Below are 15178 nucleotides of genomic sequence, written 5' to 3'. Positions count from 1 at the left end.
GCAGCGTTTGTTTACATTTTTAAAAAATGAAACATAGGCCAACTCCAAATATTTTCCCAAAAGGTACTGCTGTTTGCTAGTTGTCTGCTGATGTTTTATAACCTTTTGGATGTTTTTGGGAATACATAAAAATGTTTTTTTGAAATGTAAACAAAGAGCTGCCCCCATTACAATGACCAGGATCTCGGAAACAGCTGAAGAAGAAGAAAAAAAAATCTCAGGCACTGACAAGTCCAGGGTAGTGTGAGCATTACAACTGCATGTTGAAATTGACCAAACTGTCCCTTTAACAAGTCAAGTAAAACAACAAGTCAAGTAAAGTCAGGTCAAGTAAAACCAACACATTTGTGTTGTGATGCGAAATGGCACACACCACACAGCGTACTCAACGAAATTGAGTCATCACAAAGGTGAGCATGCATAGCTCAGTCATGATTGAGAAAAGTAGCAAGCTCAGCATTTCTGTCTGTGTGTGTGTGTGTGTGTGTGTGTGTGTGTGTGTGTGTGTGTGTGTGTGTGTGTGTGTGTGTGTGTGTGTGTGTGTGTGTGTGTGTGTGTGTGTGTGTGTGTGTGTGTGTGTGTGTACATGTCCCTCTATTCTTGTTATCTGTCTTTAGTGAGGGGACCTATAAATCCGTTGCTTTGGTTGCTGCCAGTTCATCTGAATTGGCTGTGTTTGGGTTTGTGTTTGGGGCTGTGTTTGGGGCTGTGTCTGTGTCCTGGCACTTCTTCAGGTTGCATTCCACCACTGTATACAGCAGCATGCCAAACACGAGGACGCCTGCAAGTATGTACAACTTAATTTCCACACAAACGAAAATGCTGAGCGCAAATGAAATTGTGCAGCCCAAAGCTTCCCAAAGGCGGTAACTGGAGAATGCTGCCCCCTTCTGGTCACTGAAGATAACGCCATACAGAGCTGAGGGCATAAACAGAACATGAATCAGAAAGAACCAGGTTGGTTGTTCTGTAACATTTTTTTCTCTATAGAAATACCTACAGTATGTGTTTTACAAAAAGTAAAAAAGAAAGCAGTGCATTAGGCTAGCACATCGCCAACTTGCCATTGGTCTGTGTCTGCCATATAGCATCTGCCATTCCCCAAAGAGCAGGAAACACAAAGAAGACGGCCTTCTGGTCTGGATCAGGTTTCCAAATGAGTAGACCAATTATACAGGAAAGGTTGATCACCGCAGCTGTGTTTAGACAACAACAATTCAAATAAATCATCACGTTATATACTGTACACGTAATGTTTTGTAGGACGACTGCAAGTGAGGAACAGAAGCAAAAGCAAGCTAGGTTTTGTCTTTGACGGTCATTTCTCATTTTATCAGAAGTAAAAAGCCTACACTGCATCAGTTTGCACCAGGTACTGTTTGGTGGCACCGGGCACTGTCAGGCGAAGGAGCATAAAAGTAAAATTCTACTGAATCTGAAATACCCTTTCGAACCCCACGTTTCTCCATGTCAAACTGTTCCTAAGTGCAATGTAATTCAATATCGTGTTATTTAAAGAAAATAAATGCTTCTTACCAAGTGAAATAAGTACCTGTCTCCCTGTGTATTTCGATAATCTCCCTACTGTAATGGAAGTTATTGAACTTGTAGCCCCAAAGCAGATCATTACAAAACCAACATAGTGTATTCCAAGGGCACATGTTGCGTACACCTATAGGAAAAGAGAGAGCGCATATCCAAAAATGATTATCTTACAGATTTCAGACAATGGAATCAGACTCAAAAAACTTAATAAACTGAAAAAGCACAATGTGTATCCCAAGGGAGTTAAATTAACAAACATAGGTAATTTGCACTACAAAGCTTTAAATCATTTTTCATATCAACTTATTACATTCAATGTGTTCTGTTGCACATAGCATGAAGTAGGTGATTGGTAGCCTGACTCTCGACAGATCAATTGCGCCGAGCTCCACGAACCTTCATCAGGAGCTATGCCATATGCATGGGTCTGTAAAGGCGTGGTTTTAAACACTTATCTGACATTTTTGATGAGGTTCTGCTTCAACTTCTCACTGATTCGAAATTACAGTTGAAATTACATTATTAATGTCAATGAGTGAGTCCATGTGAGTGGACATTGTTGTCTAAAACGCGTTTCACATATTTTTCTCTTCACTGCATTTAAACTTTGACTATGGGACATTTTCACACCTAGTCCCCTTAAAGTGAACCGAACTCAGTCCTCTTTAAGTAAGACCAAAAAGTGAACCGACAGCAAAAGGATACAGTTCTGTTTTTGTTCATATTGTGAGTGTATTACAAAAAGAACCGGCTAATCTCTCTAGTCATCTTAGACTTTTATGACGTGCGAGTCATCCTTTTGATCACACCAGGTCATCTAGAGCTCTCCTTAAGAGATTAAACCTAGTCGCAAGTGTAGCATTTTCACACCTAGTCCCCAGGACTCAGTTCTGTTTTTGTTCATATTAGCCTAGCAATTTCTAGCAATAGGCTATTAGCAGACAAACTATTAATGGAAAATGTAGCAATATTAATGGTAGAAATTGCATCTAATATTTCTACATTTTCCATTAATGATTTGTCCACTTATATTGCTAGGAATCCACAGGACAACAAATATTAACCATACAAGTGAATAAGTCCCTTTTGTCCCCCAGTAAATATAATTGTGAAGTCTGATGGCAAAGCCTGTATGTCCTATTCAAGCAAATTGAATGAGGAACGTTGCACAGGGTGGATAAGAATACATGCAGAGGGTTGTGAGTTAATGCTCATTAGCTACTAATCAAACATTGTGTTGACATTATCAACGCTACCTGTTTCAAGTAGCATATCAGGGTTCTGACAAGTTGTAATCACTTTCGGAGAGCTTTAGAAGGCCGGTTGTGGACAAAAAGAAGACTGAAACCTCATAAAAGCCTACGGGACCAGAAAGACCAGAGAGTTATTTTGCTGAGAGAACAGACTTTTGGTTCACTTAAAACAGGACTGAGTTTGGTTCACTTATAGGAGACTAAATGTGGAAAAAAAAACCTCAATTCTATTTCAGGTACACCTGCTCAAAGCTTGGTCAGATTTTCTTGGTGAAAAACTTACACTGGTGAAGTCTCCTGAGAGGAAGCTTATCTCCAGACCAATGTATATGGTCATGGGGATAAGAAGCACAAGTCGGTAGTCTCGTAGTTGTCTTAACGTTGCAAAGAAGACAAAACAGAAGGACTTTTTTGTGTCAACTTCTTCTTCTTCTTTCACATTATCCAGAAACACACTGATGACGATTACCCCCATCGTTCCAAGGCCTAAAAATCGCACAAGAGCAGAAAATGGTGCCCATGACACAAACTATTACATTACAGTTTCCAGTTATCCAAAGCAACTTCCAACAAATCACACCAATCAAGTCAGAGATGTGCAAAGAGAGTGATGCAAACATTAATACTGTTAACAAGTGATCAGTGCTGTTTGGAAAGAGAGAAAAAGCCTTTGTTTCTAGAGCGTAAATAGGGAAAACCTTTTTACTATCGACTGGCAGCTTGCCCCACCATTAACACTAATTAAAAGCCTCTAATATAACCGTATTTGACACCAAAAATGGTACGCATCATGTCTTTATCAGTTACTTGACTTGACTGGGACCAAAAAAAATGGCACAGGCATTTTTGCACTGCCCATACTAAATGATGAGCTGGTCTCTAAGAAACAGCACAGCTCCTAATGACCGTTGGTCCACCGGGAAAAGCCCAGTATGCCAGATTACTTGTCCAGGCCTGTCATGATGAAGTTGAACTTTTGCAGTGGGATTGCTGCTGAAGTGATTCATTTGCATGAAATAGTAGGCAAGGTCTTGATGTTAGAAATTAGGCAATGTTACAAACACTTCCAGAATCATTTTTTTCTAGGGATATTGTTATTGTGTTTGTGTGAATACATGTGTGTGTGCATGTGTGTATGTTGCCCTTTGTCACGCAAACCCCGGACCAGAGGTGGAAGAAGTACTGAAGTTGTGTACTTAAGTAAAAGTAGAAGTACCCTGCGAAAAAATTACTCAAGTGAAAGTGAAAGTTGTACACCAAAAACGTACTTAAGTAAAAGTCCTAAGTACTAACTTTTAAATGTACTTTTCAGTACAAAAGTACAAGTAGGCCTACTCGCGCAATGGCTGTCTTTCTCCATGTCTACCTACTTGATCCAATAGGAAAAATTGTCTGCAACGGTTTTCGGCTCTATTTGAACATGACTATGGAGTCCTGTTAATGTTTTTAAAAGTATATTTTCTGTCTGGGTGTCAATTTGGAAGAGGGGCTTGGTCCCGCCTCCCTGCCCGCAGCTGAGGCTACTGAAATATCCACGAAACACAACAGGAAAACCTAGGATAAATGTAACTAGTAACAAAGTCTTCTCCTAGAAATGTAAGGAGTAGAAAGTACAAGTAATTGTCAAAAAATGTAATTGAGTAAAAGTAAAAGTCTGCATTTTTATTTTTACTCAAGTAAGTACAAATTCCAGAAAAAACTACTTAAGTACAGTAACGAAGTAAAAATACTTAGTTACGTTCCACCTCTGCCCCGGACTATTGAAAAGTTGACATTCACTACGTTTACATGATGTTTTTAATTCCGAATTAAATGTCTCATGTAAACGTAGCAAGTGTTAGGGATGATTTTTTCCACAACCAAATGTCACATAATGACAACAGTCCTAAAATGTTCATGACATAGGCTAATGTTTTGACACGTCCATGACTGTGTTGCAGCACTGTTATGAGACTGTCATGTCATACACCTGACTCTGGCGTCAAGTAAAGTGATACAGAAGGGTAGAGAGTAGGAGTGGATTGTGTTGGGATACTGTGGCCAGAGGTTAAGGAGATGGACTTAAGATCAGAGGGTTCCATGACTCCTCCCTACACCTCCATCCATGGCCCTTGAGCAAGACAACTAATCCCACACTACAGGAACTGTAGCCAATACCTTGTTGTACTTAAGATAACAAGTCGTTTTGGATGAAAGTGTCAGTCAAGTGCAATGTCATGCAATGTTGTGGAAATGCAAAGTGTATTGGAGTCTTGAAGATGTGCAGATTGCCTCACCGACAAAGCATCCCAGAAGGATGTTTAGTGGACCTGTCTCGGGTCTCTCGGCCATGGCTGCCAGCCCACTGGAGTTGAGGCAGCTGCTCACACCACAGAATAGAGGATCTCCATTGGACACATTGCCTGGGGAACACATAAGGCTAACACTTTGTTCTTCTTATTGTACAAGAAGACAATAATCTTGATTTCCCTCTGAGAACACAAAATAAATGGTCTATGCATAGGAGAGATTGCCAGAATAACAAAATAAACTGGTTAACCCTTTGTTCTTGTAAAATAATGTAATAACATTTTGGCCATGAACTTGAATCTATTTGACATCTTGATGCTCTTTCTTACCTATTCTAACAGTATTCTTTTACGTTAAATGGGACTTAAATGGACCTTAATTGCTTCTCAATCAGTTCCAAACATAACAAGCATGGCAATAATCTTGATTTGATGCCTCAGGCTGTGGAAGCACTATTACCTGTCTCGGAAGCAGAGCCAAGGATGAGAGAGGACATCAGGTTGCCCCAAATGTTGGCCGAACTGTAGGCGAGGATTAATATGCCAAAATATTGACTGATTTTGTCTTCGGTTTTCGTGTTATCTATCTCAGCTTGCCGTTGGGCAACTATGGTGATGTAGGTGCTGAGCGATGACCACAGAGGAGCTGCTCCTAAACCTATAATTACGGAAGTGATCATCAAACTTGGCCTGAAAGCAAAAGAAATCATGTCATCATGACCATAGACTATATGACAGAGAAACACAGTCAAAAAAAGAAGTGGTTCATATATTATATTATATTATATTATATTATATTATATTATATTATATTATATTATATTATATTAGGCTATATTATAATTTAAAAATTCAAAAAGAGGGCCTGCGCCTTTCAATGTGGTTTTAGTTATGTGGTGTTGTGTGTTGGCTTGGAATATAGAGTAATACAAAGTCAGAAAGTCTGGAGCTCGGACTCACTTGAGTGCGAGCTCCAGACTTTCTGACTTTGTATTACATTATATCATAATTGAAATTTGGAGAAACAATGTCAATACTGACACTTTTGGAAGGAAATGTGGAAACATTTTACCATTTCAATTTAGCAATTACGGTGTACAGATAATCAGTGAGTCATACTGTTTCAGTACAAAAAGGAGAAAATCCGCACACTTTTTTGTGCAAAGCTTTACTTGACTTGCTACTGCAGATTGTCTCCTTTTTCTACAGAAACTTCAACTGAATCCTGCACCTTCTAAACAAATGAGCAGTGACCAATCACAACTTTAGTTATCATACTGTTTCAGTACCATCCTGGGAAGAAGTTTCCAATGGAATATATGGCAGAGCTGCTGATGCAGAGAGCGGCAGTCCACTTGCAGCCCAGATAGTTCATTAGTGTTGGAGATACAAACATGGAGGACAGAATCATCATTGAATAAGCCACACTGACGGATGTCAGGCCCATCCCTTCCTCTGCATTCAAGCTACTCTGTAGGTAGACAAAAGTTGTGTAGTAAGCCTTCCTGTGTCTATTGAATCCTTTGGCGTCTATATATTTTGAATGTATATACAGTAGAAGCATGGGCGCCAACAAGGGGGGGGGGGCACAGAGGATAGTTGTCCCAGGCCCATAGGGCCCCAAAATTGGGTCCGCATTACATTGTATCTTATTGGGCTGAGGGGCCCTTTCAGATGACTTTTTATCCTGGGCCCGACCAAAGCTGTCAGCGGCCTTGTATAGAGGCAGCATCTGTTATTTTTAATCTTTGGTCGTACAGGTCAGAAACTGTATTGCCTCTCATAGAAAGCTGCAAAGAGCTGCTCCGCTCCCCAAGGCTGGCTTGATGTAGTGCACTACGTAGAAGTCATGGCATAGGTGCCGGAAAGGGGGATGCAGTGGTGCATTTGCATCCCTACTTTTGGGCTCCCCAAATGAGGCTTTTTCAACTTTTACTGCAGACAAATGAGTGGAGTGCCGCAACAGTAACATTGATAAGAAATAAATAAATAATTTTTAAAAAGCACCATCACTTTAAAACTCGTTCTGGCGGCCTTGAGTCAAAGCCTATGGAATACAGCAAAATGAATGTAGGAGTACCTTTCACTCTCTTACAAGTTCATCATCCGCTCAAATAATCTTGAAAACACCATTTTCAGGTTGAGGGGGAGGAGAGCACAGTTAATCCTGTTGGATGTGGTTCATCCTTCTTAGTGGTATGCAGACATTCATTTGGATACCGTGGCTCTTGATACATCACAAAGACTTGCTGTCTCGGTCAAAGATGCAACAGTTACACGCGCACCAAGAATTTCTCCTTTTTGAACTTGGATATGTCACCCATAATGTGTGTGTGGCGTGTGCATTGAAAAAATTTGAGCATAACTGTGCTCTTACCCTGCTAATTGAACCTTCACACTTCACTTTACTGGTGCAATGTGCAATTAATGAAGATTGGTCAGACTGGTCCACCACTTGAGCAGTGAAACTTCCCACACGAAAATGACAGGTGTCTCAGTTATTTTGTCCAACCCCTGTATATATAAATACTGAGTTTAGCCCGAGACATCATCCCACATTTTGATTTTGGCCCACTGCGGATTGGAGTTTGACACCCACCACTAACATAAAGCATGACTTATAATGTTGTGTTTGCAGTGCACATTTCATTGAGTCCAGAAATCCTAACTCGTGTTAAATTGGACCAGCTCCTGATAATGGTTTCAATATTGTGGACAAAACGCATACTACAGTATGAGAGTAGATGCCTGTTATGTAAGTGTCTATTATCTCTGCAAGTATCCCAGACAAGCAATTCATATAGCCCCATAATGCATGCCGTTCCACCAGTGGAGTGCTGGAATAGTAATCGAAAGCTGACTACCATAGTACTCCATGACTATGACATAACACTGCAGGGCCCTTAGCAATGCACTATGACTTGGTCATTGCCACTCTGGTAACGCTGTGTCTTAACCCCTTAGCGCAGAGCCTGTTATACTTATTGCATGTCACCAAAATTGTAGTGGCTATGTCCTAATCTGTTACTTAAGGCTGTCAGTAACGTCATAGCAATGTTATAATGTAGTTGAGTACTTTTAGCAAATAGTAAATTGGCCTGCCGGCGACCCCACTACAGGCTACGGGTTAGGTCAAAGATGCACCCAAGCCAATCAATACTTATCAATACAAACTAATCATAGCATATCTCTTACCTGTAGGCTTTGTAGACTCCCTGTAGCTGTGAAAGCGCAGGAAAATCCAATAGCAATAACAATGACATTTTTCAAGTTCCCCCCCATGATCTCGGAAAGGAAATGAACTGTACTATACTGTAGATCTCTACTGTATGGTAGCTGTTGCATGCAGGTTGTTTCAAGGAAAAATATTGAAGGCTCCCTTTCCCCTACACGTTGTAAAAAGGAATCACACCAACTTCCTATCAGTATTTGTGAGCCTCTGATAGATAATCCAATTAATAAGTAACATCCGGGTCAATAGTCATAGGCTGGCAGTTAGACAGAGCGTTCTGCAATCACGTGTTGAATAGCACAATTGTTGAATAGGCTACAGAGACAAGCTTTCTTCTGCCGCATTCTCTCCATGTCAAAGGTTGAGTTGCAATTGCCAAAGCAACTGTCCCCTCTCTAGACACTCTGCCCACGCTGCACACTTAACTAACTTTCTTGTCATAACAGGTATCATGTACTGGCCATGTTGCCATTAAACATTCTTGCCCTGTTTGTCTTGTGTTATCCTATCACTGGTGTCTGTGACAAAGAGCAAACAATGTTGCTATTATTTCCTCCATGTCACTCACACCTTGGCGTTTGGCGTGCAATGTCCACTTTCTGGTGAGAACTGTCATAAAGTTGTTTTTATCAGCATGAGAATCCATGAAGGGTCGGTTCTGACAGGTCAGCTTCATTGAAGCTTTGATCATATTGTTCATTTTCATCCATCTTGAGACCATTTCAAGTTTCATTTAGTCACTTATATCAGAAATTGATGGATTGAGATGACATGTTGTCTTCCACTTCTTTTATTTTATTTATTTATTTATTTATTTTTTGGTGGGGGGGTTCTGAAATGGTCAATTCTTGTTAGGCTACTTGAATTATTATTGTTTCTCTTGTTTCACACTTTTTGAAAAAATCTTTATCATTTGACACAAAAGGGGTGTTACTATGAAATACCCACCGAGTGTCATTTATTACACCGTTGTTTGCCTTTTTCATGAGAAGTCATGTTTTATTGCAGCTGAATGTATATAGCAAGATATACACATTCACAACACAGATAACAGTAGGAGTGAGCTCCAACACACATACAGCGAACGAAGACTACAGATGACATCTACAATTGAAAGCATATTGTAAATGCTTTTAAACGTTTCTTCCATGTTTTACCTTATTAATTATGATTACAATAAAATAAAATGTTTTTTGGTCCTGCAAGAAACGCTGTCTTTTTCTCCTGAACAGAATTCAACATGTTTTTGGTCAACTGGTCTATGAATGCAATTGACACCATCTTTTCGAAGATTAAAGTGGGTTCGGGGGAGCCCAACTGTGCAGATGGGCCATCATCGGCGGCTGGCTACGTGATAGACTCGTGGGCAAAATGGCGTGTCGTGTCTGTGGCTGGTCACCTTACGATGGACAAACTGATGGAAGGGCTTGTGGCCGGACAACGCCACCTTGAAGCTATTGATCGCCGCATAGATGGAGTTGTTGCTTATAATCGCAAAATGGAATCGATCGGCTTGGAAGCTAGGTTGCTTGAACTTCAACTGTATGTGATACGTGTGGCCAGTCACATGAGAATCCCGGCAGACTAGAAAAGGAATGTCTGATACCCAAAACAAAAAAATCTTATCTTTCTTTGGTGCCCTGCTGTAGCGACCTGACCTCGGTCAGGACCCATTTATCTCCCCTTGGAGGACAAGCCATGTCTGGACTCTCTGACTGCCTACACTGTATTCCCCAACAGTACTATGAACTAGAAAAGTTTACGCTGTAGAACTCAATATTGCAAAAATGTCCAGATGACATACACATTTTAGGTGTTCTCAACAGGTTTTCAGGTACCAATAAATTAACTCTGGTTGGCATTGTGTTTTTAAGTACAACTGACATCCTAACTCAATGTCTTTGAGTTTGTAAATTGGAACTCTATCTGGCATATGAGTGGTTAGATGTCATGACAGCAGCTGAGGCGACCATGGAGTAGTGGTTAAACAGCTGGTCTTCAACCTCAAAGGTTGCAAGTTCAATCCCCAACATGGAGATAACCTTACTTACTTTCATACTTCCTGGAACACGGTATGAAAATGTTAAGATGGCCACCAGACCCATGACTCCAACTTTCATTAGCAATGTTTTTCACATTTAATTTCGAGCGAAATTACAAAAGAAAAATGCTTAGGTAAAGCAAGACAATGTTTGAGCTGCTGTGGTCTGGATAGGGGAATGGCCACAAGATCAGAGGATTGCAGGTTTGAAAAAAAACACTCAAGTAGATATTTATTGTTTATTTTTCGTGAAACTGTGAAAGTCACAAATTCTTTAAATCATGTCAATTGGAACTATATCTGACATATGAGACTATATGGATGTCAGCACGTTGGTCTTGGGCAGTCATGGACTAACAGTTAAGCAGTTGGCCTTGAAACATGATGGTTTCAAGTTCAATTCCCAGCACGGGATGTTAAAAAAAAAATCACATTCAATCATTATTGTTTTGGTATGATGTCAGTTGGCCGGATTTTAAGTGGAAAGTATGTGTGAAACACATTTGACTGTTAATTATGATTAAGTCCAATATTTTCTAACAAACAGGGCTAACTTTCTACAAATATAAAACCTGCAGTTGAGTGGTGTAAGGGATAGTCCTCTGCATGTAGCCATATTGGCATGTCCTTATCTTGAGGTTGAGAGTTCGAATCCTAAGGCTGGGTCACTCACTTTTTTGGTTGTTTTAGTTGTTTTTTTTATTGTTTACCAGCTTCTGCTTTGTGTAAAGAAGAACCCATTCATGTCAGAACCATAGAAACCCTATTTTATTAAAATGTAACATAAAATACAAACTTCTCTAAAAATGGTGAATCTGTCAATGGGGGATAGATTTACTCAACACCATGTGGCCATCAAACCACGGAAACCATGGAAAAATGTGTCTATCAACCTCACCTCAAGGTAAGAAAAGACCCATAAAAGTGTGTTTGTGTGTATGTGTAGTAGTTTACTATGTTGCTGTGTGTGACCTTAGGTGCTCTTGATGCTACACTGTGTGTATGTTATGTTAGCAATTTAGCTTAGAATGTTAGCTACTGCTAGTTAGGCTAGCACTGTGTAGGCCTTTCATACAAATCTTTTTCTTGTATCATACATCTGCAGTGTATTTGCAAGTGATGCGCTGCATTATCATGATGGCATAGCCTATTGCACATTGAACTTCTGTATAAACCAGTGTAACCTAGTGACCATGCTGTAGGGGCCTAATCCAACAAGTCCTCATGAAAGCCTTAAACTTATTAGGCTATTTATGCTCCACAGGCAGTCGATATGGGACCACCAGAACTCTATGATCCATCAGCTCTACTCAACACTCCAAAGAATAAACAACTGACTGTGTTGTGAAGTCTGACACTATTTTGGGAGAAATGTTATTGTAAGTTAGGCTATATGGATCTCCACCAACTCCTAATAAAAGATATGGATCTCCACCAACTCCTAATAAAAGATTCAGAAATGGACAACAAATAAATGACTAAATTGCCTAATGTGTTGAGGTTGATTCTTCGTCATGTATTGACTGTTGACTGTATAGACTGGGTCTAAATTTTTGAACAGATTGTTGTGTATTGTATGATTGTCTACTGTTTTTGTTTGTCAACCACATGGAACAAAACAAAAAAAACCTTGATATAAAGCATTGTTCACGTTTATGGAATTAAAGCTCATGTTATATTTGGTTTAAACAGAGGGGTGGTAGCCTAGTGCATTAGTATAAACCAACCAATCAATAAACCAACCAAGATTTTTTTTGGGCTGTAAAATGGGAAAACATAAAACTTTTAATTTTGAAATCAAAAACTTAGAGCCAATATAGCTAAAAAATGCTGTGCTTGTTTACTTTAAAATTGTAACTCTCTACTAAGTACTAATTGCATTGATTTTTGCATCATTCTCGAAATATTTATGTCAATGGAGCATGTTCGATCTTTGAGTAGCAGCTACTAAAACATTCAAGATTTTTTTTTTTCTCATAACATTTGTTTTCACATAACATGTCTGATTTTATGTAAGACTTACGTAAACGTTTTAGTTTTCAACTCAAATCTTTTGTGTAAACCTTTGTTTCTGTGCATTTTAGAGTTTGGAGTACATACTTGACTTGGGCTGCTAAAAACTAAAAATCTAATTATGGAATTAATGTTTTCAATCTTTTCAGTCATTTCAAAGTTTTTGATCATCTTCTTAAAGATTTTGTGTCCTTCATATGCATGAATGTATGTAGTATTTACGTAAAACATTTTGTCACAAAACTAAAACTTTAATGGGAACAAGTTTCCACAAAAGTTTTGAGTTAGTGGAACATGTTGGGGTTTACGGTGTACAAATGCCCATGGACACCTGGGGCCTCATTTATAACGGGTGCGTACGCACAAAAGACTGCGCACGCCAAGTTCACCGCAAGGTTTGGTATTTATAGAAAAAGAACTTGGCGGTAAACATGCGCAGCTCCACGCAAAGTTTGACCCATGCGTAGGCACTAAACAAAAGACCAAACGCGGAAAGCGCGACCTCGGGAGGTAGCTGGAAGAACGACCCGAAATTGGTTGAAGAAAAAATCAAAGGTCACGTGTCACGATAGCCACTTTAACATTAGTTAATCCAGTTCGCATCGAAATGTGGTTGTTTGTTGTTTGGTAATGGTGGAAAATAATAAGTAGGCCTACCTGGCCTATCCATAGCCACATGCATGTAATAGACGCTTCAAATTGTACGTTTAGGATAGGCCTACGTTACATTTGGAAATACCCTACATTTTATTAACAATAACCACGGACCTTTCCAGTATCGGGCTATAATCGTATCGGTAGGCTATAAAGTGTTCCGAGTCTGCAAGGAATTACGTCAACATTTAAGCCAGTTGCAGAATCATCTGCTCGAGTCCCAAGTGCATCTGTAATGGTTGATTTTCTCAGCAAGCATACAGCCAAGTGCCATACTAATGGACAGCTTCGTTTCTCTTGTTGCATGTCATTTCTTTTCCATGCGGTTATTCGTCATCAAAGAAGCAGAGGTGTGCATTTGACAGCTGGCCTTATACACTGATAATGCACGTTTATAATACACACATTTAATAAATACAGACTAGAAAATGCCCATATGTCATGCTGTCTGTGGATATGTCGATAGACAGTTGGGGCGTCGCTTTGAACTGAAAGCAGACAGCTGCGCGCAGTGACCAACGGCAATTGTTGAAAAAAGTTTAAACCCGGTGCATATGAGGTGCGATGAGACAGCGAATAGATTTTCTACCGGTGAATTTCACATGGGGACACGCCATGTGAGATGTTTCCTTGACGCAGCTATTTTCCCCTTTGTTCACAACTCAATTAATACTACATGTCCATGACTTGGCAGGTTCATGTCCATGCCATCCTTATTTTATTTATTTTTTACTTCTGGTATAGCGTGATTTTTGCGAACAACCATCCACATGCTGCAATTCGAGGGATTCTTTTTGTAGGCTACGATTTCCCAAACTTAACCGCTCCACTTTGCCCAACGTTCTCTAGGCCTATCTAATAAAACTGTTTGCTCCACATGTGGTAAATAGGCTATCTCGTCTGCTTTCCGCACGCCGTCCACAGATATAAATATTCATTTTGGGCGTTTCACTGAATATTCATAGATAATTATGGGTGTGTCCACAGGTGCGCACATTTGCCGCAACTTCAGAGTCTGTTGGGATTTATAAAGGGAAATCGACGTGGAACGTGCGTGCGCCATGCTTTATAAATCTGAATATTTTCTTGCGCACGCACATCCTGAGTTTCGTGCGTGCGCCATCTTTTGGCGCATTTCTTCCGCAAAGTTTTATAAATGAGGCCCCTGGAGTTGTTTTTCTTTTGCTGGGGGCCAGTGCAAGATTGAGGGGATAAGCTACCCAGTACCTTCAACGTGTCCTCTGTTCTAACTGCTACCGCCCCTCCCCCGGTTCATACGATATGATGTCTTGTCTTCTGCTTAGCCCTATGCTATATGAGCTTTTAAATCTATGCCTTGATGTTATAATCTTTGCAATGTGGAGCCATGGATATCTTTTTTTCTCCTCATTCTTACCCAATGTGTTACGCTAATGTACTGTATTGTACATTTACAGAAGCACATACAAATGCATCTGCCACTTTCACAGCAATAGGCATTGATCACATCCCCTTGAATACAAGAAGAGGGGGCAGACAAAGACTTCTTAACCAAAAAGAGAGCAGATGGATACAGAGTTTAAATGCCATGCAATATCCGGGTTTAAATGATAATATCGATATGATTTCATTTCTCTGATATTATTAATGTACTACAGTATGAAGTGGTGATGTTTTTTTAAGAATGGTTTATGATTCTCTCTGTTTTCTTGAATAAGGTGTAAGGACAGCAGGTGTCAACCATATTTGTTTTGGGCACCTGTGCGAGCAGGGACGGGAGGAACCAGATGGCGCGCACGTTCACAGACGCGCACGGCCTGGAGACCTGCGCGACGTGCACCAGAACATGATGACGTTCACATGCATATAGGGAAGTGGGGGGAGATTTGAAATGTTTTACAGGCCTGAAGAAGGCCATTGTCGGCCGAAACATGTTGGCAATTTTTAACAGTTCCACCATGAACTAGCTAAGTTTATTAAAAGCTTTTTAACCAAGAAGAAGAGCGCCTTGGATATGTTTCATTGTACTGTACTGAACTTTGTTGGGGTGCCACACTGGTGGCAGCTGTTACCCTTAATTTCCCCTTGGGGATTCATAAAGTTAAGTCTAAGGCTAAGTCTAAGTTTAAGACATTCATACTCTTGTGTTGTTAAAATCAGTCTTCACGGGACA

The 15178-nt window shown here is 40.0% G+C and overlaps 1 protein-coding gene across 1 annotated transcript; it reads right to left on the bottom strand.

The window, feature by feature from the left end:
- Positions 1-991: 991 nt before the first annotated feature.
- Positions 992-6533, bottom strand: LOC134468393 (protein unc-93 homolog A-like). The gene is made up of 6 exons (XM_063222317.1): positions 6376-6533; positions 5547-5776; positions 5075-5200; positions 3082-3284; positions 1537-1672; positions 992-1196 (listed from the first exon to the last, which is right to left on the bottom strand). Exons 1-6 carry the CDS (start codon positions 6531-6533, stop codon positions 1045-1047), a joined length of 1005 nt encoding a protein of 334 aa, XP_063078387.1. The 3' UTR covers positions 992-1044.
- Between the last annotated feature and the right edge of the window lie 8645 nt (positions 6534-15178).

The sequence above is a fragment of the Engraulis encrasicolus genome, chromosome 18 (assembly GCF_034702125.1).
Source record: "Engraulis encrasicolus isolate BLACKSEA-1 chromosome 18, IST_EnEncr_1.0, whole genome shotgun sequence".
Classification (NCBI taxonomy): Eukaryota; Metazoa; Chordata; class Actinopteri; order Clupeiformes; family Engraulidae; genus Engraulis; species Engraulis encrasicolus.
The sequence above is the reverse complement of the archived record's forward strand: the minus strand, read 5'-3'. Positions and strand labels throughout refer to the sequence as shown.

Excerpts from the sequence above, each read along its gene's own strand:
- LOC134468393 (XM_063222317.1), bottom strand. The coding sequence starts at position 6,533 with ATGGGCCTGACATCCGTCAGTGTGGCTTATTCAATGATGATTCTGTCC. Across the intron at positions 1,673-3,081 it reads TCTCAGGAGACTTCACCAGT|GTGTACGCAACATGTGCCCT; the intron begins GTAAGTTTTTCA and ends CTTTTCCTATAG. Across the intron at positions 1,197-1,536 it reads ACAGGTACTTATTTCACTTG|CTGCGGTGATCAACCTTTCC; the intron begins GTAAGAAGCATT and ends GTCTAAACACAG.